Here is a 22,132-nt window from a genome sequence, read left to right as displayed (position 1 = left end):
CCTATATTATTAATTGTCCTGTATGTGCATATTAATGATATATAAATAAGTTTATAAAAATGCATTAAACTATCAAATAATTGTTAAATTTTAAATTTAAACCTTATTATCTTGTGAATGAAAAAAAAAAATTATTATGAATAAATAGAAATAAAATTAAAGAATTAAATTTTTTTACACTGGTATATTATTCAATTAAGAAATTAACATTTTATGTTAATATAATAATGTCCCTTACATGTAACTATTTTAGTATCTGTACAAATATTTATCACGAGCATGAGTATATATAACAATCAATTAAATGTTGTTTTGTCGTCATAAAGTTTTTTTTTACGAATGTAAATGGAGCAGACATCAGACAAATTTAAAATAATAAATAATTCAAAAAATATTTGTAAAAAATGCACATTAATTTCAAAACTTTTTAAATGCACGTTTTTTAAAAATATTATTTTATTAATTATTTACTCTATTTATTAATAATTAATCATTTAAAATTTATCCGATGTCTGCTATATTCACACTCACTTTTTTTTATAAGCTTGCTAATCAAATTTAGAATGCTTTAAATGCTTCGTTATAAAATCATTGATAAAAATGTAATAATTGTGTATCATTTTAAAAAATTTTATCATTCAATAACTTTGATTCGTAAAATTATTTTCGAATCGACCACAGAGGATCTAGCTGACTTAAAGGGTCTACCGGTTGAGCTCTATCAGTCTTTTCCTCAGGATCTACAGTTATTTGGCTTGCTGATTGGCCTACCTTGTCATCTTTAACTGTAAAATATATTATTAATTAATTAAACAATAACTTTTTTAATATTATCGTAACATAATTAATAATAACCTTGTTGTCGTACAAGTCCATGCTTCATACCAACTCCTAAATTATGAAGAAAATCATCAGAAGGATGAGCATGTTGATTTTTTTTAACTAATCTTCCTTTGTTACCCTTTCCATTATCAAATCCATCAAAAGTTGATTTTGTTGATGACAAAATTCCACCTGAAATATATAGAACATCAATATCAATTAAATATATATGTTATTTATTATTAAATAAATATAATTACAATATAGATATTAAGTAAAAATTTATTTACGTTTCATAAGTGTATCCTGGGCATGATACAAGACCATTCGATAGCCAAATAAAAGAAATTCTTTGCTAATCAAGCACCTGCGGTACTTGACGAGTGTTGAAAAAACAAGAGGCACATCAACGACACCGTTACCGGCACGTACATGACATACAGTTGCGGCCGCAAGAACAAAAAGACCACTGAGAGGTCCACCAACAAGACAATGGACGACTATTGGTTTTGGACAGTGTCTCAATGCTTGTTCAGACATAATATCTGTAGCGAATGATAGCAGAGGTCTAGGACTGCTTGGTAATCCTGCAGCAGGCCACGTGAGATACTGCATATGAACTACAACTCTTTCAATTTTATACTCTGAATGAGTTATTCCAATAACTCTCTGAACGTGCGTTGTGTTATTCATTGAATTTTTTAAAGATAATGTAAATCTACCTATAGTCAAGTTTGTTTCTTTATTTGTAGGCCAGTAAATGTCATTAAGCTGAGTATCAGAACACAGACAAGCAATTACTTCACTTCCTTGTTCCCAAATCATTGACCAAAAAGCTTCAAAACTTTGGGGTATGGGTGCTTGAGTAACAATAAACGTTGGAGTCCATTGAGTCAAGTCTTTTACATGGGAAGCATTAATATAATCTGATGAACGATCTGCTGTTGTAATTATTACTCGTGTTGAGTCATATGGTATCCAATCACTCGTTCTATTTTCGTTTGAATGTGCCTGAGCCACATTAGTCGTTTGTTTTTTTAATTCACGTTCTTCAAAATCCTGTACCTCTTTCCATTTAATGTCAAGATTTGTTGAACCACTCAAAGTTTTCACTGTTAGACTATCCACAAACTTTTCATATTTTTCAATGTCATTGATGAACTTTTGAAGGATTATTGCATCACCTAGAGGATCTTTTTTTGGTTGTACATCATTATACCAAGTATCCCAGACAATCTGAAGGTTCTCGAGTTTGTCATCAATTTGTGATAAACTCATTGCGTCTTCTTCTTTTTTCTCGATGATTTTATTAATCTCATGTATTGAAGAAGTTGGTTCAAATTTTATTTCTTTATCTATTGAATGAACTTCCGGGACTAAAGGTGCATGATTTATTGTAATATCTAAATCTGCGAGTAAATCTAAGTTAGACTTTGGTGTTGATAAAACATCTGATTTTTTATTATCTGAATTTGTTGTTGATGTTGTTGTTTTGCTGTTGTTTGATGATTGGGTATAGGTTTGAATATAGCTAGTGTTTGGTTGACTATTCATAGCTGTAGAACCTAAAAATAAATAATTATATTTTTAAATCTTATAAAATCAATTTATAAAAAAAGTATTTTGTATAAAAGGTAGACTAATTAAAAAAAATCGACTATTTTTTTTTTTAAATCCCGCATTAAAATATCTTCAGAGTAACGACAAAAGACGCCTGTGAAAACCAGAGCTCTTAATTTTAATATTTAGAGGTCACGCATCACAGATTTATATTTTCCATTTAAATAACATGGGAAGAAATTTTTTTAGTATTTTCTAGCTCACAAACCAATCAACGGATTTTATCTGCGATAAGTATTTTTGTATAAAATTGAACGGTCTACAAAAAATGTCTCTTATTAAAATCAAAATAACTAGAAAACAATGCGGAAAACAAGATGGATTTATCAAAAAATAATAAGAGACATTTTTTGTAGAGCGTCCAATTTTCTACAAAAATACTTATCGCAGATAAAAATCCGTTGATTGGTTTGTGAGCTAGAAAATACTGAAAAAAAAAAATTTCTTCCCATGTTAATTTTTTTAATTTTAATTTTTTTCTAGTATATAGCCATAGTAACGGCCTTTTACACTTTTTGCCTATATATCGCAACTGCTTTATTACTTCTCTTTCTGCCTACATTGTGCGGCTGTGGCCCGACTTATGCTTATACTGTACTGCATCATTACGGCGATGCCCTACAACCTCCCTTGTGCAATGGAGGTGTAGTGGCGTAGGGAAACCACAGAGTAAAAACTAGCCAGTACAGTTTCGGCTTGGATGAAAGCTCCAGTGATCGATAAAATTCCCATTTTACCGATCACTGGATCTTCATCCTGCGCCTAACGTCAGAGACCTTCCGTTCGAACCCGACGCGTGGCTAAACGGTCACCCAGCCAAGTAGTGGCCATGCTCGATGCTACTTAACTTTGGTGATCGCCCGAGCCACGCGCGTGCCGAACGGCTGCCTCAACCTCTTCCCATGTTATTTAAATGGAAAATATAAATCTGTAATGCGTGACCTCTAAATATTAAAATTAAGAGCTCTGGTTTTCACAGGCGTCTTTTGTCGGTACTCTGAAGATATTTCAATGCGGGATTTAAAAAAAAAAAAAAATAGTCGATTTTTTTTAATCAGTCTAATAGAGGGTCATATAATAATTTTGCTTACCAACTTCAGACTGAAAAGACCCATTAGAATACTGCGTCGATGTTGTAATATTAGTTGTAGAATCATTATTGGCATTTGTATAATGTGAATTAGTGTGATCATTAGACTGAGATGTTTCATTAGAAATAGTCACTTGTTGAGTACTTTGTGAATTTTGATAACCAGAACTGTACTCATATCCACCTAAAGTAGGATTGTATGAGTATCCAGGATGTCCTTGATAAGAATCACTTGACGAAGTATGAACCTGTTGCCCATCCCATGAATTTGTATAACTTTGTGGGTATGTTGAATACTGCATAGCACCTGAATGACCTTGAAGAGAATACTGATAATTTTGAATTAATCCCTGAACATTCGAAGATTTTGCATGACTTTGAATTATTTCGGGATCATTAGCATAGTTGACAGAAATGCCTTGGGCAGCAATGGAATTTGGTGGCATTTGATACTGATGTCCATTAGCGTCAATAGAATAAGTTTGACTATAAGTGTTAGGATAGGTTTGAATAGGTGGATTCACTGGGACTTGGGAAGTTGGTACACTTTGTTGTCCGCCTTCAATATAACCCTGTTGAGATGGAAGGACGTAAGCAGTTGCAGTTTGAATTGAAGTATTATTATTTGTATGATAGTACTGTTGGTCAATTGGGTTTGCACCGGAAACATTTGAAGGAGTACCAGAGTATGTAGCTGGCAAAGAAGAAGTATCGTTTGAAGTGATTCCTGTTGCCTGATTAGTTAAATACTGTTCTGGTACATTATAACCTGGATTCGCAGCATGGACGGATGGTTGCTGAAGATTTTGAGCAGCTGGATACTGTAGATTCGAAGTCTCTTGTGGATAAATCTGTTGAGAAAGACTTGTGTGTGGTAAAGAGTATGCTAAGGAAGGAGTATCATGACTTACTGAATAATTAGTTAAATTTTCAGAAATTGTTGGTTGGATTTGTTGTTGTTGCTGAATTGTTGGTTGATAAGGATTAACGTAAACTTCACGGTTTACATTTTGAAACTCATACTGCTGGGTCCCAGTACTGGAATTTTGAATTTGAGGATTTGAATCTTGAACTATATTTGTTGGCTGAAGTTGTCCAGCAGAAACATGTGATGGTGATTGATTTGGTGGCAAAGTCTGATACGGTTGATTGTAGTTTGACTGTTGTCCTTGAACAGTTTGATATCCTGTATTACCAATTGTGTACACTTGATTTGTACGATAATCTGAGTATTGAGAATATGTATTTGCATCTTCATATCCTTGATCAGTATATTGAGTTTGATTTTGTGGTAAAGATATTGAATCGTTTCTTATATTATTGTATCCCGCGTATTGATTACTATTACTCGCAACTTCTGTATTTGTAATATTGCCTGCTTGGTGATACATATTTTCACTGTTTGTGGTATTTGATTTAGCGAAACCTTGAACTGATGTACTTTGACTTGTTGAAGTATAATTATAATGTTGAGGAATATAAGAATTCCCTTGATTCATATAGTAATTATTGTAGCCGTAGTATTGATACATTTGCTGAGGATCTTGAAGTACTGGATCTGTTGTCATAGGAGGGACTGCATGAATAGGAATACTATCAGAACCAATAGTAGATTCAGTGGAATAAGGTTTTATAGGAGTATGAGTGTTTGGTTGTACTGGAGCAACAGGAATTGATTGTTTATCTCCATAAGGATTTTGATAAGTCGGATTATTTTTTAGTCTATTTGCTAAGTGATCTCTTAACTTCATTCCCGAGCCTGTTTTTTTCTCAGGTATAATTGATACTGTAGATTCAACTGAACTAGCTTTACCATTTCTCACAAGAATTTGTTCACGTTCTTCTTCTTGGACTCTACATGTACTTTTAACTCTTTGCAAAAGTTTTGTAACATTCATCTCTAATTTACGATAAAATTCTAAACCTTTTGATGCCTTAGCTAGCAAATCTTCATAAGCATCATAAGAACTAATTAATGATGATATCATTGATTCGCGTTTTTTCATAACTTCTTCCACAGACTTACGAGTCTCAACTGTTTGTGCATAAGCATCCGTCAAAGCTGTCAGTATATTATCTTGAGCAGCAAGATTTTGATCAATTAAATTAATTAAAGATTGATGCTTTTCAAGCTGCTCAGAAAATAGAGTGTCCAATGGCGCTGACTCAGCTGTTGCCGTTACTAAAAGACGGGTGAGATTATCTGATGATATAGATTCCCTTAATTTTGAATAAAGTTCACTTCTTTGTTTTTGCATTTCTTCTACCTTTCCAAGTATCCTCTTTAATTCTCGAACATTTTGTTTTTCTGTTTCACTTCCACCTTTGACATTATGATCAATTGAAGGAATACTTGCCATCAGTTGATCTAATGGTTGCGACAGCTTTTGAAGATTATTTAAATGGAGTGACATTGCTCGGTGAAGAGCTTGATTACTTTCTGATGCTTTGGCATGGGCTTCTTCATATTTTTTTGCTTCTCTGGTTAAATCTGTTGCTACAATTGATGGAGGTCGTTTACCCATTGCTTCCTGGTATAATTTTTCCTTTTGATCTTCTTCTGTAAGTAATTTATCAATATTCTTTAACATTGTCTCAACATCACCGTATGTTGCTGATAATTTTGCTGTAATATCTTCAAGATCTTGAATAGCAGTTGGTTTAGCATTTAATGCTGCACATCTTTCTGCTAATCCTTCTGGAAATGGCAAAGTATCAGCATCTATTGTACGATCAGGATCCCAAAGACTTAAGTGCTGTAATTTTAATGATGCAAGAAACATTTCAAGTGCTTGATCTTTTTCTTCAATCTTTGAGCCTACTGCTCGAAGTTTTTTAGCTTTTTCCTCAGAATAAAGTGAACTCGCTTCATGAACTTTCATGGGAACTAATCTAACGAAAATGTCCGGTCCAGATACTTCTGGATCATTGACATTGAAAGAAATACCTTTGACTAATGATGCACCATTTACCGTAGGCAAAGCATCCTTCTCAGGAACTTCCTCGTGATAAATAAATTCATTTTCATTTTTTGCAGCCTTTCTTTTACCCTCAATTACGTCATTAGTAAATACAAGAGCTTCTTCAATTGCTTCTTTTTCACCAGCAACTCCTGTAATACCTGTAGATCCTTTAGCGCCAGCATGAAGAGCTCGTGCACTGTTTAAAGATGTTAATGCAGCGTTATAAAATGCCACACGTTCTCCCATTTTTTGTTGCTCTTCCGAGGCTAATCCTTGATACAATAGAGTAACAGCCATATGATAAGATCGTTTAAATTTAACATAATTTTTCCAATTTTTATATGTTTTTGATCCAACTGTATCAGCAATAGTACTTTCTTCACTATTACTTGGTTCCAATGTCCATAAAGCTAAGGCATAATAATCGACTATTTGTTTAGCCACTTTAGCAACAATTGTTGGTTTACGGTTGTCTAGCATACTCTTTTCAAGTATGCACTCTTGAGCTTGAGCAAGGCACAGCTGATGCATGAATTTCATTAACTCTGGTGCCATATCAACTCCTGGTGGTTGTGGATAACTATTTTGCAAGTGTTCAAATGCCCAAGCAGCGCATTGAAAATGAGAACATGCCATTTTCATACCATCAGCTGATGTACGTTCTGTTCTAGCTCCCAGTTGTGTATGTATCGCACCAATATTGTATAAAATTGATATTATTTCAAAACGTATGTTTGATAAACTAAATACCATATTAGCATATGTATCTCGCCTGAAATAAAATAAATAATAATATTTAATAAAAATAAATAATTAGGTAGTAAATAAACTTATAAAATGTTTTTGTTTATTTTATTACCATGAAAAGGAAACTGCTGCAGGCTCATCAATTCCCATGGGAAATCGACTTTGTACAAAATGCAACTGACAATAATATCTTTTAAGTAATAAACAGCCTGCTACTGCTATTGGTGGACGAACTGCCGTAGCTCGAAGATTTTCTAACTGATGAATTTCATTTGTGTATGACTCTGGATCTTCATTATAAAAATCTCGAATATACTGTAATAATAAAAATTTAAGTAAATAAATGATGCAATGGATAAAATAAATTGACTATAGTATAATTAATATGAGTAACTATTAATCATTCTGTAGACAAAGTAAAAATACAATAAAATATAACCGTACTTACTTGTTTTAATTTTGGTCCAAAAACCGTAGGTTCAGGACTTACTTTTAATTGAAACGATATCATAGGTAACCTTGGTACTGCTTCCATTTTTATTTAATAATAGATTTAGCCAAGCAATTAAATAATAAAATTTATCAAGTCAGTGATGAAATAAAATTACAGATGATCTATAATAATAATAATAATAATAATAATAATTGTAAATATTAATTAATAATAAAATTATTTAAAATAAATTTTTATAGGCAGAGTAGATAGAGATGACAAACGTCAAACTTTATCAGACTTTTCTGGAGCTCATAAATGCCATGAAGCTGTCTTCACTTTCCACTCGCAATAATTTCAAGTTATGTAGTCGGCGAAAGATAAATTTATTATATCACGTATTATATTTTAAATGGATTAATAAAGTTGATAAAAATTTAATTTAAATTACTATTGACATAGCTTATTACAAACTAAATAATTAACGTAAAAACACTTGATTGTTTAATAATTATATTATACATATATAATATTCTAAGGTTATTTTCACTGAACTTCTAAAAAATTCTTAACCATTGATATTAATTCGTGACTAACTTCAAGTAAATGTAAACAAAAAAAAAATCTTCACAGTCAGCTGTATTCACCTGGAAAAAATAACGCAGTGATCGCATACAGTAGCAGTAGCGTAGTGATTTTCAAAGAGAATTGAGAACTAAGCAATTTTATTATTTTTTCTAATAATAAAATACCAACAAAATATATTCTTACGACTTATACATATACTGATTTTTATTTATTCAATAGACATTTTAAAAAACATTTATATTAATTTTACTTATTTGGTATTAGATATTTTTTTTTTTTTTTTGTAAATTTTATTATTTATAATTATAAATATTTTATTCCATCCGAAACTGCCATCCAAATCTGCACCGATGGGTTAAGCTGAGAGATTTATATCATAGTGGTGGAACATAATATTTATTATATTTATACGACAAAAATATGAGTGAAAAATTAAAAAAAAATATGGATAAACCAATACCGAAACCTAGAACTCGTCGTTTGAACTGTAGATTAAATTGTGATGATACGTTAAATCTTGAAGATACTTTATTATCATTTAATGGACCAATTGGACAGGAGCAAGCTTGGGCAGTTTGTCATCAAACTGCTAAATGTCTCGCAGCACTTGGACCAAATAAATTACAAGAATTGACTCGTCTTACTCAAATTTTATTGCATAAAGAAGGTTATGTCTTGCTGGATTTACCTACAGGTTAATATATTATTTGTTTAATCAACAGTTAAAATAAATATTCAAGCTGGTATTCAATTTAAATATTTATTTGTTTTGTAGACTCACATGCTATGCATTCATCAGAAAGGAAGGTAAGCAAATTAACAAACAACTAAAAAATCATAATTTATTTTAAACCGGTCTTATATTTTAATAATTTTTTATAGGTCGTTTTTTCACTGGGAGTTTTAATTTTCAAGGCTCTAGATTTCCGGTTGGATCAAAAAGAAGAGAGACGATTGTCCTTGGATTTAAAAGATTTGATTAATTTGATGACAAGCTGCGATGAAGGTATTGATATAGATAAGAAATTTTTATATTTTTAAACTTTAAAAATGTATCATTCAATATTTATTTTTTGTTATAAATTAGAATATGAACCTGAAGAACGACATGAAACTGATGATGAAGGTATTGGACGTGACTCTGAAGCAGAAATGGATGAACCACATGAGAATGGCTCATACATTAGCAATCCTGATTATTATAGTTTGAAGAACATTATTCAAGTAAAAATTAAAATAATTTATAAAAATTGATGATAAATAAAATATTAATTCAAAATTTTTAATTTTATTTAGGTATGCGTCAAGCATGTGCAGGGAACTGAAGAACAAGCAGATGTTCATTACAGAGCAGTAATCCGAGCATTTGTCCATGAAGCACTTGAATTAACGCAGTTCCTTGAAAAAGTTGCAGTTGAACGATTTCACGATAGTCCTACAAATTTTTCAAAACATTCTGAGCCAAAACACGCTGTAGCATCTTGTCAACAGTTGGATACTCTTGGCTATGATGACTGGGTAAAATATTATTTATTCAAAAAAAAATGTATAAGATAAAAGACCTAGTACCCAATCAGGGAACTAGTACCCGAACACTCCATGTATTTATAAAGATATATTTAGTAAAATTTAATAAATATATTTTTATAAATACATGAGCGATCGGGTACTGGGTCTCTTACCTTACATATGAAACAATAGAACGAGATTGTAAAATGAAACTCAAATAATTTACAATAACACATTGACTTTAAATCAATTGATTTAAATGTGAAATCAAGTCTATTTTATAATTTAAAAATTAATTTATTCTCCCAGACTGACATTAGGATTTGGCGAGCGATACAAGTATGTCATTTAATGTCATATAAAATTAGCTTAAATGTGTTTAAAATATTTATTAGACATTGGCATGGTTTAAATGATTATTACTTTCTTCATCATCATAAATTTATTTTAACATTTTGTAATAACCCAATTAAGTGCAATCATGTATTTTTTCTTTCTTTTTTATGCTGAAAAGTTGTTAATAATATTTAAAATCCTTAGGCACGATTCTGGGTACAAGTGATCGGTGAGCTACGACGTGGAATAAAACTAAAAAAAGTTGAAGAGAACTTGGGAAAACGTGGTCGTGCTCACAGTAAAGGACGTGGGACTGAGTTTGAATTGACTCCTTACGAGATTCTCATGAATGACATTAGAGAACGTAGATATAATCTCAAAAAAACACCAGCACCTTCTCCACGTGTGACAAAAGATGCACGTGCTGTAGTCTTAGAATTTATTCGCAGTAGACCTCCACTAAAAAAAGTATGTCTTTTATTATTTAAAAAAAATTTTTAAATTCAATTTGTTACGATTAAATATATTATAACATAATTGATTTAAATATTAATAGGCATCGGAAAGACAACTACCACCTAGAAGAAAACAGTCTACAATGCGTGAGTTATTGATGGAAAGTATCAAAAAACCTCCTAGACCTTTGAGATCTTGTCGAGAACGTCAGCTCAATGAGAAAAAAGGTAAGTCTTCCATTAAATTATTATTAAATTAACCTTTTGCTCACTGGGGAAAGTAGTTTATTGGATTTGACCCTAGTAACTCAAAGTATTCAGCAAAGTTTAATATATAGAGTAAAATTACACGTTATATTAGGATTAAATTATCCTTTACCTTTAACCTTGTGACCTTTCAATTACTTTCTGGTAATGAGTCACAATCATGATTGTCATTTTGCTGACATGCGTCACAATTGGCTCTTGCGCATTGATTTGTAAACCCTGTAGATTTTTTATCGGTTGTATATAATAAATTATTTTTTATCTAATATGAGATATTAATTATGACGTAAATAAATTTTATATTTTTTTAATGTAAATAAGATACAAAAGAGTTTTTCGATTTTACGTAATAATTAAAAAAGGATTTATAAATTAAATTTAATGTTTGGAAAAGTAATTAATAAATTTGGCTAATGATATTAACTGTTTTTTTTTTTTTTAAATATATATGTATATAATTGTATTTCTCAAGATGTTGACTCGAAACAGGTGTTTCTTACCTTGCGCATATGTTGGGCTTCTCTATCTCTCTTTTTCTGACATCTTTACTTAGTAAATTCCGGGTGACCACGAAAAGGGAGAGCGACCCTCCAGTCAGTTAAAGACGATCAATAATCGCATGGTCGTAGAAAAGAGGGAAAACCAGAGGTGCGCCCGCGCGTGTATATAGACCTTAAATTATCCGATAAATTTCCTCGTGTGCTGTAAATAGTCACCGCGAAAACCTTTAACCAAGAGTTAGTCATCATCATAAGTTAAAAAGCGTATCACGTCATTCCTATAGTTTGTTTATTCCTTTTTTGTTAAATAATTGAACTTAGTTAAAAAAAAATTCTAGTATGAATACAAAAAATCTAGTAGGAATATTTTATTATGGATCACAATTGAAATGTAATAGATGTTTACCGTCATTAAGACGAACAAAATGAACTCAAGTTTGAGCTAAAAGTTTTTGTGTGCCCTTCCATGAGGATTGAGTGTAAAAATACGAAATGCTTCTGGCAGTTGGTGGTGAATCACGTCGTATTGTATTAGGTGAAGTGCCTCCAGCTCAAGCTGAACAGGTACAAGAGCAGGAACCAGCTCAAGATGTTGCAGCTCAGTGGCGTCATTCAGAAGGTCAAGGGTCGCATCCGGTACCAAAGCCCCGTCAACGTCTTAGCAAACCTGCTGAAACTAAGGCTCGGAATCGTAAGTGTAGGAGACGAATTAGGGCATCAGGTAATCATCATCATCGTCATCTCATGTATCATCTATTATTTTTGTTTTTTTTTTATGCAAGGTAGTTGGCTATTGTGAGACAGTTGGCACATGAACCTTCTTGACATGTCACATCATGATCAATCTATAATTTTATATTAATGACAAATGTGGGTTTTATATTGATGGTTTCAATTTTTCATGTCTTTCATTAAATTATTTAATTTATTTGTTAATATAGATGATGGACAAGAGGCAGTAGAATCTGAAACTGGAGATCAAGCTGTCAAGAAGCAACAGAGAAAACTTATCCCAGTTGATTTTAAAGTAAATATCTAAATAATTATTTATATAATCTTGACATATACTTATGTATTTTTTTTTTTTTTTTTTCGGTATTTTATAGCTTGACATCGAAGAAGATGATGAAGATGATGATGATGAAGATGATGAATACGCGGTGACCAGATTTGAGGATGAAGACGAACCAGCAGATAATGATAATGAAATGTATCAAAAATCTAAATGGTTCGGAGGTAGACCTCACGTTGGTGGTGACATTGAAGATGATGATGACAAAAGCTCAGCAAATCCTTGGAGAAAAACAGGAAAACTTCGTTTGACCCAAAATGAATATCATCGATTTTGTGACGCTCAATTAGAATCGTATGATTTAGCAACACAATGTCCATCAAGACGCGCATCAGCACGAAAGCACACTGGTCGTTGTAGCACAAAACCTTTGATTGCATTCTCTGGGACTTGTTCAGTACCGCATTCAAGGCCTCAAAGCCGCCAACATGCTGGAGTCATGGGAAATGATATGCGAATGAGTTTAAATCCCAGTCCGAATGTAAGTCCAAGTATTAGTCCTCGTGCCAGAGAAAGAATTCTCATGAAATCACACACCACTGTTGAATCTGATAATAAACACCATACAAATCAGTCTGACAGTGATAGAGTGAGTAATAATTTAAAATGTTATCGTCTTAATAATAATAGTTTTAGGATCTAATTTTGATTATAATAATAATAATCTGTTGCGAAAATTTTAAAAAATTTAAATACAGAAACCATCTCTTGGTGACATGTTTCTTGATGAAAGACTCTCATTAACCCTCGAAGAAATAGTTCACATCCGTAGTGTTTTAACAAAAGCCGAGTTAGAATCATTGCCGGTTGAGGGTAGAGTAAAAGAAGATGTAGAGAAACGTCGTGTGTGTTTCTTATGCTTGAAAACCCGTTTTGGTATTCTTGGTCCCTGGGGACAACGCTGTAGACTTTGTGAAAGAACTGTTTGTGTCAAATGCTACTCAAAGGTAAATTGTAACTCTATCTAGCTAATGTCATATTAAATATCTTATCTTGAATCTTTAGTTATTAATGTATTGATTTTTTTATTCACATCTTAGATGCGTATTCCAACAGAACATTTCGCTCATGTACCTGTGGTATTATTGTCACCTGGTTTACTTCTTTCTCCATCAAATTCCGAACCAGATTCAACAAGAAATCCATGGCCAAGACCTGGTGGAGCAGTTGGCTCGGCTCCAGCATCACCCGCTCATCGACGTCGTGATCCAGCATTAAATAATGGAACACCATTATCAACACCTAATCCTGCAACTCCAGCTGACAATCTTACTCCTGGTTCAACACCTACGTCTTTAGGTCGCAGAGACGATCTTTTAGACCGGAGGTCTGTTATATTTATTATATAAACTCTAGAAAATTTATGCCAAATGTTTTTATTAATGAAATTTTTCCCCAAACAGTAGGTATCCAAAAGTTGGCGGCAGTCCAAGTCGTATGTCTAATAGTGCTATTGGTAGTCTTGGTCCTGGTATTGGAAGTGAGCCTCTTGTAGCAGAACGACTTCGGGGTGTATCAATGGTTGTTTGTCATGATTGTCGTATTATGGTAATTCAAATTATTAAAAGTTCCCGTAGTACTCGGGCGACAATACGCAACAATGTTATATCACGTCTTACTCTCAATCTTTCACCGGCATATGTTTAAATTCATATTAAATCATTATATATTGAACCCATTGCTGTAGATTAGATAGATGTATTAATGTGGTTCGAAAAAGAATTAAAAAATAACAGAGAGAGAGAGAGAGAAAATAAAACGAATGATGGCGATATTATTGTAGATATTTAACTGGGGCCCAAAGTACCAGGTATTAATCAGCGTGTAGTATTTTATCTTAAAAAAAAACTGACAAAAAGGATTATTGTATATTTAATAAACTGGATAATTAATAACACAAGCGTGATCAACGACGTTTGTTAAATTACTATTGCCGTATTAAAACGGCGGTAAACTCGTGGCCTAATTGGTATGTAGTGAAAGTGTCATTAACAAAAAAAATAAAAATAATTAACGACGAATAGAGTACAATTTAATAAAATAAGTCAATTCTCATGACATATGCTATTACTATTTGGTATATTATTCTTAATTAATTTTCCGAAAAAAAAAAATCGTTGACAATTTATAATTAACAATTAACAATTAAATAATTGAATGGAGAAAAATTAAAAAAATTATTACACGCATGTACATAAATGCTGAATAAATAATAATGATTAATTCTGAGAAAATAGTTTAACAAGAAAAAGTATATTGTTGCTTTAATCTTTTGTTATAATAGAGAAAATAAAATATGTTTAATTATAAATGCTTGACTCTTGCCACAGTATTCCGTTGACTCGGTATCAATAGCAAGTATTTAATGTTGATCATTAAAGTACACATAAATAAACTTAAGTGAGCATTATCATACAATGACTTAGTTTCACACAATGAAAACTATTATTTCGTCTTTAAGACATCGAGTTTGTTTTGTCTAATGGATAAAATTAAATATAACAATTGTCAAATTTATTTACAATTTAATCCTGTTAATAAATTTATTATTTTGCATGGTACTGTAATTGTTTTTTTTTGTTCTGAAAAAATGGGCAGGCCCCTTCTACATATTATTTATTAATTTTTATCGCCGTTGACTGAAAAAAAAGTTAAGTAACAAATAAAAGCGGGACATCAAAGATAAATTCATATTAATAATATATATATGAAAATAAATTTAATATATTAGTATATAAGAAAAAAATAAATAATTATAGGAAAAGAGATGTATGAATATTTAAAGAAATTAGTTAATAGATATAATTACCGTGTATGATGTATGGTAAAGTGTAATTGAAATTTTTCTCGCTGTCTGAGGCCAATATAAAACATTGTCACAAATAGATCTAAAATGTTAATTAAGTTGTAATTTTAATTTTAATTATGAGTTTGTATGAATTATTTTTTATTTGTTATATATATTTGTAAATTTTTGATTGATGAAAAAAAGCAAACGACGTTAAAAGACTTAAGTTGTAGTTAACAAAAAATTCAATTTTTTAAAACTCAAAAATTTATACTCTATCAATTTATTATTCATTCTTTATATATTATTACTTATTTATTATTATTGCTCATGCTCATGATGACGAAAGAGTTATTGATAATTATTTTCTTATCTTGTTAATTAAAATTAAAATTCCAAGCTTACTTTAAATTGCATTTATCAAAACGAAATTACTTTTAATCTTGATACCTGACGAAAATTGTCAAGATTTAATATATATTTAAATTACAACTTTCAAATAATTACGTACTCGATAAAAAAGATTGTATTAATCATTAATATTCAACTGTTTTATAATTAATTTTTTTATATAAAAAAAAAATATTGCATGAGCTGAATAAATATGTTAATAGTCCAGACTTTACTTTGTGACAAAAAGTTATAAAAGCTCTATCATAACAGCAAAATATACTTCCACAATGGTGCATTTATAAGTTATTAAACATTAATTTAAGTTAATATATAACAACGAATTAATAATCATTTACTCACAAACTAGAATTTATAATAAATAATAAATTAGTAGGTCTGTGAGTAAGTAATAAAACGTTGTTAAATAAAATCTATATAAAAAAAAAAATAAAATAAAATAAATAAAAAGTTGATAAATAGTAAAATTAAATAAAAATATGTATATCCAGCTGAAAAATTCTCCTTAATAATACAATAACAAAAGTATTATAATAACAAAAAATATAAATATCATAAACAATAAAAAAAAATAAAAATAAAAATAAAAAAAAAATTTATAGACTACATTAATTATATTCAATAAGATTAAAACATTAAAATTTGTTTTATCTAAGTATTTAATTTGTTGATTTCTAGGCATACATTTTGTGTTGTACTATTCACCTTTTTTTTTTTTTTTTTTGTATGAGTATGCTTGCGTAATTTTTGTTAAAAATTATTTTCCTGAACAATCTTGCATAGATTTTTTTAAACGAATGAAATATCAAAAAACGAGATGAGAATTATTTACACTGTGCCTTCAAATCTCGCTATTGAATTTCATTATTTTGTGATGAGAACATTTTTGTTAGTTGTTTTTATTAATTATTTATTTATTTTTTAAATGTTGAGCTTTGACGCGCCTTAAGCGTGTAAGAGAAAAACAGATAATTTATTTATTTTTTATTATTTGTATACCTGTATTTTAAACTCGGTCATTTATTAAACAGTATAGATCAAAAGCAAGCTTTATCGTGGACGTTCATACTGTATAAACAAACGATGTACATCAAAATTTATATTTTCTTATACCAATAATTAATTTAACGCTTTAATTCCTAGACAAACACTAGATCAAGTGTTATTTTGATGATAATTAGAAAAATGAGCTGTTTCTTTTTATACAATTTTAAAAATTAAATCTACATTTATTTTTTTTTTAAATATATAATAATTCATGCAAAAGGAAGATGCCGCATGTTTTTTTATATTTTTTTATAGCAAGATTGACGAAACAAGTACACTATACGAATTATTAAAAAAAATATAGATAAGACTTCTGATGAGTAAGAAAAATAACTTAATAGCAAATGCGACGATACATGAGCTTATTTCTAAACTCCATTCTTTCAAGTTTTTTCATTCTCGCTTTATATCGTAAATAAAGACTTTTAGTATCACGTCATGGATATAACACGAAATCTCATGACTTCACATGATTTTAATTTTTTTTTTTTTTTTGTTTTTTCTAACAAGTATCAAGTTCATCTTTATTTGCATTTATTTTTCAACGTCAGCGTATAAGACAAGTCGCGCAAATACGTTGAGGTCCGATACAATCGTCATGACAAAATGCCCCGCACTGACGACAAATAACCATGGCACCGCGGATACTACACTCACAAGGAGGTGGAGGATCACCACCCATTATAACACCTGGTGCACCAGGCTCAGCGCCTCCACTACCTCGACCGTCAGATGTCCCTCTTGCTTTTAGTGTAACAGCCTGATGTGATCCTTCCCCAGCACTTGCAGGTCGTCCTCGTACTAAATGTACTCCAACACCGATTCCAGCAATTTGAGGTGGCAATGGCGGAGCTGACGATGCGCGTGGTGCTCCATCGCTTACTCCAGTTCTTTGTACCAAAATGTACTGGCCAAAATTACCCGCGCCATTAGTACCAAGCTGCGCAACTGAAGTATTGCTATTTTCTGTCACCTGAAAATTAATAATATTTAAGTTGTTGAAAAATATAAATACAATAAATTATTAGTATAATAAACTCTCACAAGTTACCTGAGTTCATCTTTAAGATAAATCACATTGTTAAGAAAATTATAAATAATAATTTTATTCACATTAATTTATACAAACCTCAACAGCCGATGGTTGACGTGCTGTAGCAAAAACTTGTCTCAGCATTACTGCTTGAGTTTTATTTTGATTATTTTTTTGATGTTGATGTGATGTCTGATGTGGCTTTTGTGTTTTAACTGTCGTAATTGTACGACCACCAGATTTACTTGTAGTAAATGCACCATCTCCACGGGCAAGAAGACTGGGTGGTGGCTTCAAATGAGCTTTCAATTGATCTCTATTCGGTGAACTTTGGATAACCTGAATGAATAATAAAATAATAATAAATTATAACTGATGTAAAAACTATTTATAATTGTAATGAATAAATGATACAATAATAATAACAATAATATTGACAACTAACCGCTTGACAAATTTGATAACTTCGTTCTAAATTAACAGCTCCAGGCGGTTCTTTAGTTGAGGTTCTCGATCTACCACTGCTTTGTTCTTTATTACCATTCCTCGATCCACGATAACTTCCAGGGCCTGAAGAACGTGCCGATCTAGCAGTGACATTTGTATTTACAAATTGCTGCGGTTGCATGTTTGCAACAATTGGCCGAGATTGTGTTACCGGAATAGGTGTTTGATGTTGGACAACTATTGCACTTTGTGGATGTCCCGCAGTCGTTACACCAACTGTTGCTTGAACATGCTGATGTGGTTGAAGTGAATTGCTTCTGATACTGATATTATTCGGAGTATTAACACGAGTCATATTACTCTGAGCCAATTGTACAATTTCTTCAGTCGAGCGAGCAACATTAACCTGATGCGTCGTCTGATTATGTTGTTGAGTTGAGATTCGTGTTGGCAATGTACTTGTTAATGCTGTTGTTGGAGTAGTGGTGTGACTTGTGTGTAATCGCGTTGGAACAAATCGTATTGGTTGTAGAGTTGGAAAAGTAATAATGGGTGGGCTTTGTGATGTTTGAACATTTTTTAAGAGACAACTTGTTGCTGGAGTACTTATTGTTATACCATCTGATTGGAAGGGTGTACTCTGGACAACCGGTAACGATATACAGTTTACTGACTCAGTGGAAGTCTCGTTGACAAATGGCGATTGCTGTTGTTGTTGAACTTGAGCTTGTTGATTTGATGTTGTTGAGTCTGTTGTTGTCGAAGTATCATTGCACTCATCTTGTGTTGTTACTGTGATGTTTGCGGCAACGGAGCCATCCAGCGCAGCTGCAACTAAAGGCCAGGGTACCTGTAGATCTTCTTGAGACTGAAAAAAAAAATAACACAAACTATAAATAAACTAGTCGATAATATTTAATATCAAGATAATTTAGACTTACTGAATTATCATCAATAGTTGAATTATTGTTGGTTACTGTCGCATCTACAGGCCAGCTGCATTCTAACATTTCAGAACATACATAATTATTAGCATCACGAAGTTCTTCATCTTCATTAATTTCTACAATATCAGACTGTTCTCTAATATCTTCTGTTGTTTCTGTTACTTCTTGAGTGTCAGTTTCTTCCGACCCACTTGAACCCATTTCCATACCTTCCAATATCGGATAAATTATTTCTTCCGTACAACCTGAAATTTCTTCATAAGCTTCTCTCATTTCTCCTCGTACCTAGATATTAAAATTAACGATTAAATTGTTTTTGTTCACATGAATATAAAAAAAAATAAATAAATAAATAATACTTACCTCAAGTTCATGAATACGTTGAAGTGTTTCACTATCAATTTCCATGGCATCAGGAATAGGTTCTGAGTCTGCTGAAGTGGCGCTAATAGCGTCAGCATTAATCTGAACATTAATAACATCGTGTTCTTCAAGAATAACACTATCAGATTTAACAGAATCATGAGCGGATATACTTTCAACTGCAGCAGCATTTTCACACTCAGATATCTCAAACATTTTATCACTATCAGTTCTCGAAGAATCAAATTGTGCATCAAAATTATCATCGGTATCATGCAGTACTTGGATCTCTGATACTTCAGATAAACTCATTGTAAGTTCAGTTATTGTATCACACTCATCCTGAGATTGACATTCAATTTGTTCACTAACAGTAAATTCTTGTGAATGTTCTAAATCAGATGTTGTTACAATCATTGTTGGTGTAACACTCGTAACTACTGTTGTTATTTCTTCGACAACTGGTGCTAGTACTTCAATTATCTGTTCTTCTAAATGAATTTTTTCCTCAGTACTTGGTGATGTTATTACTTCTGGTTCTTTCGATTCTTCTTCAGGTTGAATTTCTACTTCGAGTACCTCAGAAATATTTGTTTGATTAATTTCCATTGGGGTTTCAGTTTCTACAGGACTTTCAGCTTTTTCCAATTCTTCTTTATGACATTCTTCTTCTTCATTACTCTCTTTCTCAATTATTCCATTAGTTATGACTGTTTCTACAATATTATTACTAGCTGGTTGCTCTAGTCTATTTTCTACTTCAGACGTCGTAATATCCTTTATCAAAGGATCGTGTGATGTATCAGAAATAATACTTGGTGTCTCAGGGACCGGTGGATTTATTCTCGTCGGAACATCAGTCTCTTCAATTTTATCGGTGGTTATAACAGGTCGTTGATATAATTCAGGTGTATATTGCTCATGAGTAGATTCTAATCTAAGACGTAAACTTGACCTTGTAACTGCTCCACCAGTTCTTGGTTCATTCATACAATGTAAACCAAGTCTGAATTTAGGTTCTCGCTTTTCACCCCAAATAGGCTCAAAGTGTTTTAGTTTCCAAGGATCAAGTTTATTTTTGTCCTTCTCTGCCTCCATCTTCAGTCTCTGCTGGTTCTCGGGTGTAAATTCACCTTCAGCTAGCCGTTTTCGCCATTCTAGACAAGCGCGAGCAAAAAATTCGTTATTTAATCCAGAAGTAGCAGCATCCTAAAAAGGTAAATACATTTGAAATAAATATTATATTAAGATATTTTTTTTTAAATATTAATTTAAAACTAATAATTAATAACATCATTTCAAATTACTTGTCTATCGACAGCAGGCAATAATTGAGCGAGCTTCCTCTGATACAAAGGAGGAAGTCCTTGGAAGGTATGCCTGTTTAACAATGCCCGAAGACTTGTACTCGCGAGGATACTAGCCGGAGATTCAAGATCTACTAAACCAGCTTCCAACTGAGCGGCCGCTGAAAGTCTTTTTGTGGAACGTCTTCTACTAGATTTCAAACTGAATCCTGGTAAACTTGCTAAGACTTCTCTCATTGTTGCAGCTGGTTCTTCCACTACAACAATAAATCAATGTAATTAAATAAATATTTAAAAAATAAAAATTGTTAATTAAAATAAGATTAATTACCTATCGTAGAATGTTGCATATTGGGTGTTGGAGGTGGTGGATCATTAGACGGTGGAGGTGGCGACGGAGCCGGTGGAGGTGCAAGAGGTTTAACAACAATACGAGGAAGTGTTCGTGAATTACCAGATGCAATTGTTGTATTTTTTCGTCGCCTCTTCGCTTGCTGACGCAGGGCATGTTTAATAACTTTTTTACTATGAACCATTCCAGAATACCCGGAGCAACCGGGATTTATTTCACCAATCCCATCGGCTTTACTCGTCTCCACCTCGATATCCATAGTATGCATTTAGCTATATTTATAATTCATATCATCATATATTAAATAATTCATACACCGTCAAGATCATCTCGATTGAACGAAAAACAATTCTATAATCTAAACCGGTCATCGAGGAAGTACTTGACGATGTTTACGACAAATCAGTCGTATCCTAACATCATTGCTCCGATTACTCAATACAATAAATGATGATCCTACTCTTTTCGATAGCCCGTTAATTTTTTATCTGGCATAGCGAAAAATGAAAACATGATGATAATCAGGAATTATTTGCTTCCTCAAGTCAGATGGATCTTGTGAACTTTTTATTTCTTAGTAAGCAGCTTTAATTATAATCTGTCAATCATAAATTACACATGAATATGTATTACTGTAAGTATAACAATAGCATTTTTTCTTAATTTTTTAAATATATACACTTGGTGATAAAAGTACTTAGGCTGCAATGCGTAACACTCACAACTCTCTCGCGATTTTGCTTTGTTCGGCCATGTTGCAGCTGCGTATTTGAATCAAAGGTAATTGACAAATCAACTTTAGATTTTTATTGTTATCAATTGTTAAGAAACATTTGTTATATTTATATATGATAACTAACAATCGATATTATTCAATAGTAAATTGTGATAGTATTTATTAATAACAAAGCAATCACTAAAATACATGGCGTACACTGATATTTTTCTCATTTGTTTTTTGACTTTGTCTGTTCAATCTGCTGTTGATAAAATTGAATTTCACTTTACTGAGGACATGTTGGTAAAATTGATATT

General features: G+C 31.7%; 3 protein-coding genes across 13 annotated transcripts; 1 reads left to right on the top strand and 2 right to left on the bottom strand.

The window, feature by feature from the left end:
* Positions 1 to 182: 182 nt before the first annotated feature.
* LOC130675563 (tyrosine-protein phosphatase non-receptor type 23) lies at positions 183 to 8,253 on the bottom strand. 4 transcript variants are annotated; one of them, XM_057481322.1, is made up of 7 exons: positions 8,127 to 8,253; positions 7,691 to 7,857; positions 7,355 to 7,557; positions 3,534 to 7,267; positions 1,113 to 2,387; positions 856 to 1,014; positions 183 to 785 (listed from the first exon to the last, which is right to left on the bottom strand). In XM_057481322.1, exons 2-7 carry the CDS (start codon positions 7,775 to 7,777, stop codon positions 661 to 663), a joined length of 5,583 nt encoding a protein of 1,860 aa, XP_057337305.1. In that variant the 5' UTR covers positions 7,778 to 7,857; positions 8,127 to 8,253; the 3' UTR covers positions 183 to 660. The 4 variants fall into 4 exon arrangements, with proteins under 4 accessions (XP_057337305.1, XP_057337304.1, XP_057337303.1 ...); XM_057481321.1 differs by lacking the exon at positions 8,127 to 8,253 and adding an exon at positions 7,977 to 8,102; XM_057481320.1 differs by lacking the exon at positions 8,127 to 8,253 and adding an exon at positions 7,960 to 8,086.
* Positions 8,254 to 8,287: 34 nt separating this feature from the next.
* Positions 8,288 to 15,912, top strand: LOC130675566 (protein spire). Of its 6 annotated transcripts, none has more exons than XM_057481331.1 (14): positions 8,288 to 8,957; positions 9,039 to 9,070; positions 9,146 to 9,269; positions 9,351 to 9,487; positions 9,560 to 9,781; positions 10,082 to 10,111; positions 10,313 to 10,576; positions 10,665 to 10,791; positions 11,866 to 12,051; positions 12,272 to 12,357; positions 12,437 to 12,991; positions 13,101 to 13,349; positions 13,443 to 13,729; positions 13,806 to 15,912. In XM_057481331.1, exons 1-14 carry the CDS (start codon positions 8,684 to 8,686, stop codon positions 14,047 to 14,049), a joined length of 2,817 nt encoding a protein of 938 aa, XP_057337314.1. In that variant the 5' UTR covers positions 8,288 to 8,683; the 3' UTR covers positions 14,050 to 15,912. The 6 variants fall into 6 exon arrangements, with proteins under 6 accessions (XP_057337314.1, XP_057337315.1, XP_057337311.1 ...); XM_057481332.1 differs by having other exon boundaries at positions 11,836 to 12,021; XM_057481328.1 differs by having other exon boundaries at positions 11,836 to 12,051; positions 13,809 to 15,912.
* LOC130675564 (polycomb protein Asx-like) lies at positions 15,765 to 22,054 on the bottom strand. 3 transcript variants are annotated; one of them, XM_057481326.1, is made up of 8 exons: positions 21,777 to 22,054; positions 21,077 to 21,695; positions 20,746 to 21,002; positions 19,439 to 20,647; positions 19,070 to 19,360; positions 18,127 to 18,996; positions 17,778 to 18,020; positions 15,765 to 17,621 (listed from the first exon to the last, which is right to left on the bottom strand). In XM_057481326.1, the coding sequence occupies exons 2-8, from the start codon at positions 21,363 to 21,365 to the stop codon at positions 17,196 to 17,198; spliced, it is 3,585 nt and encodes a 1,194-aa protein (XP_057337309.1). In that variant the 5' UTR covers positions 21,366 to 21,695; positions 21,777 to 22,054; the 3' UTR covers positions 15,765 to 17,195. The 3 variants fall into 3 exon arrangements, with proteins under 3 accessions (XP_057337309.1, XP_057337307.1, XP_057337308.1); XM_057481324.1 differs by having other exon boundaries at positions 21,820 to 22,054; XM_057481325.1 differs by having other exon boundaries at positions 21,077 to 22,054.
* Between the last annotated feature and the right edge of the window lie 78 nt (positions 22,055 to 22,132).

Source organism: Microplitis mediator, chromosome 10 (assembly GCF_029852145.1).
Source record: "Microplitis mediator isolate UGA2020A chromosome 10, iyMicMedi2.1, whole genome shotgun sequence".
NCBI classification, from domain to species: Eukaryota; Metazoa; Arthropoda; class Insecta; order Hymenoptera; family Braconidae; genus Microplitis; species Microplitis mediator.
Note: the sequence above shows the minus strand (reverse complement) of the source record. Positions and strands in the feature narration are given on the sequence as shown.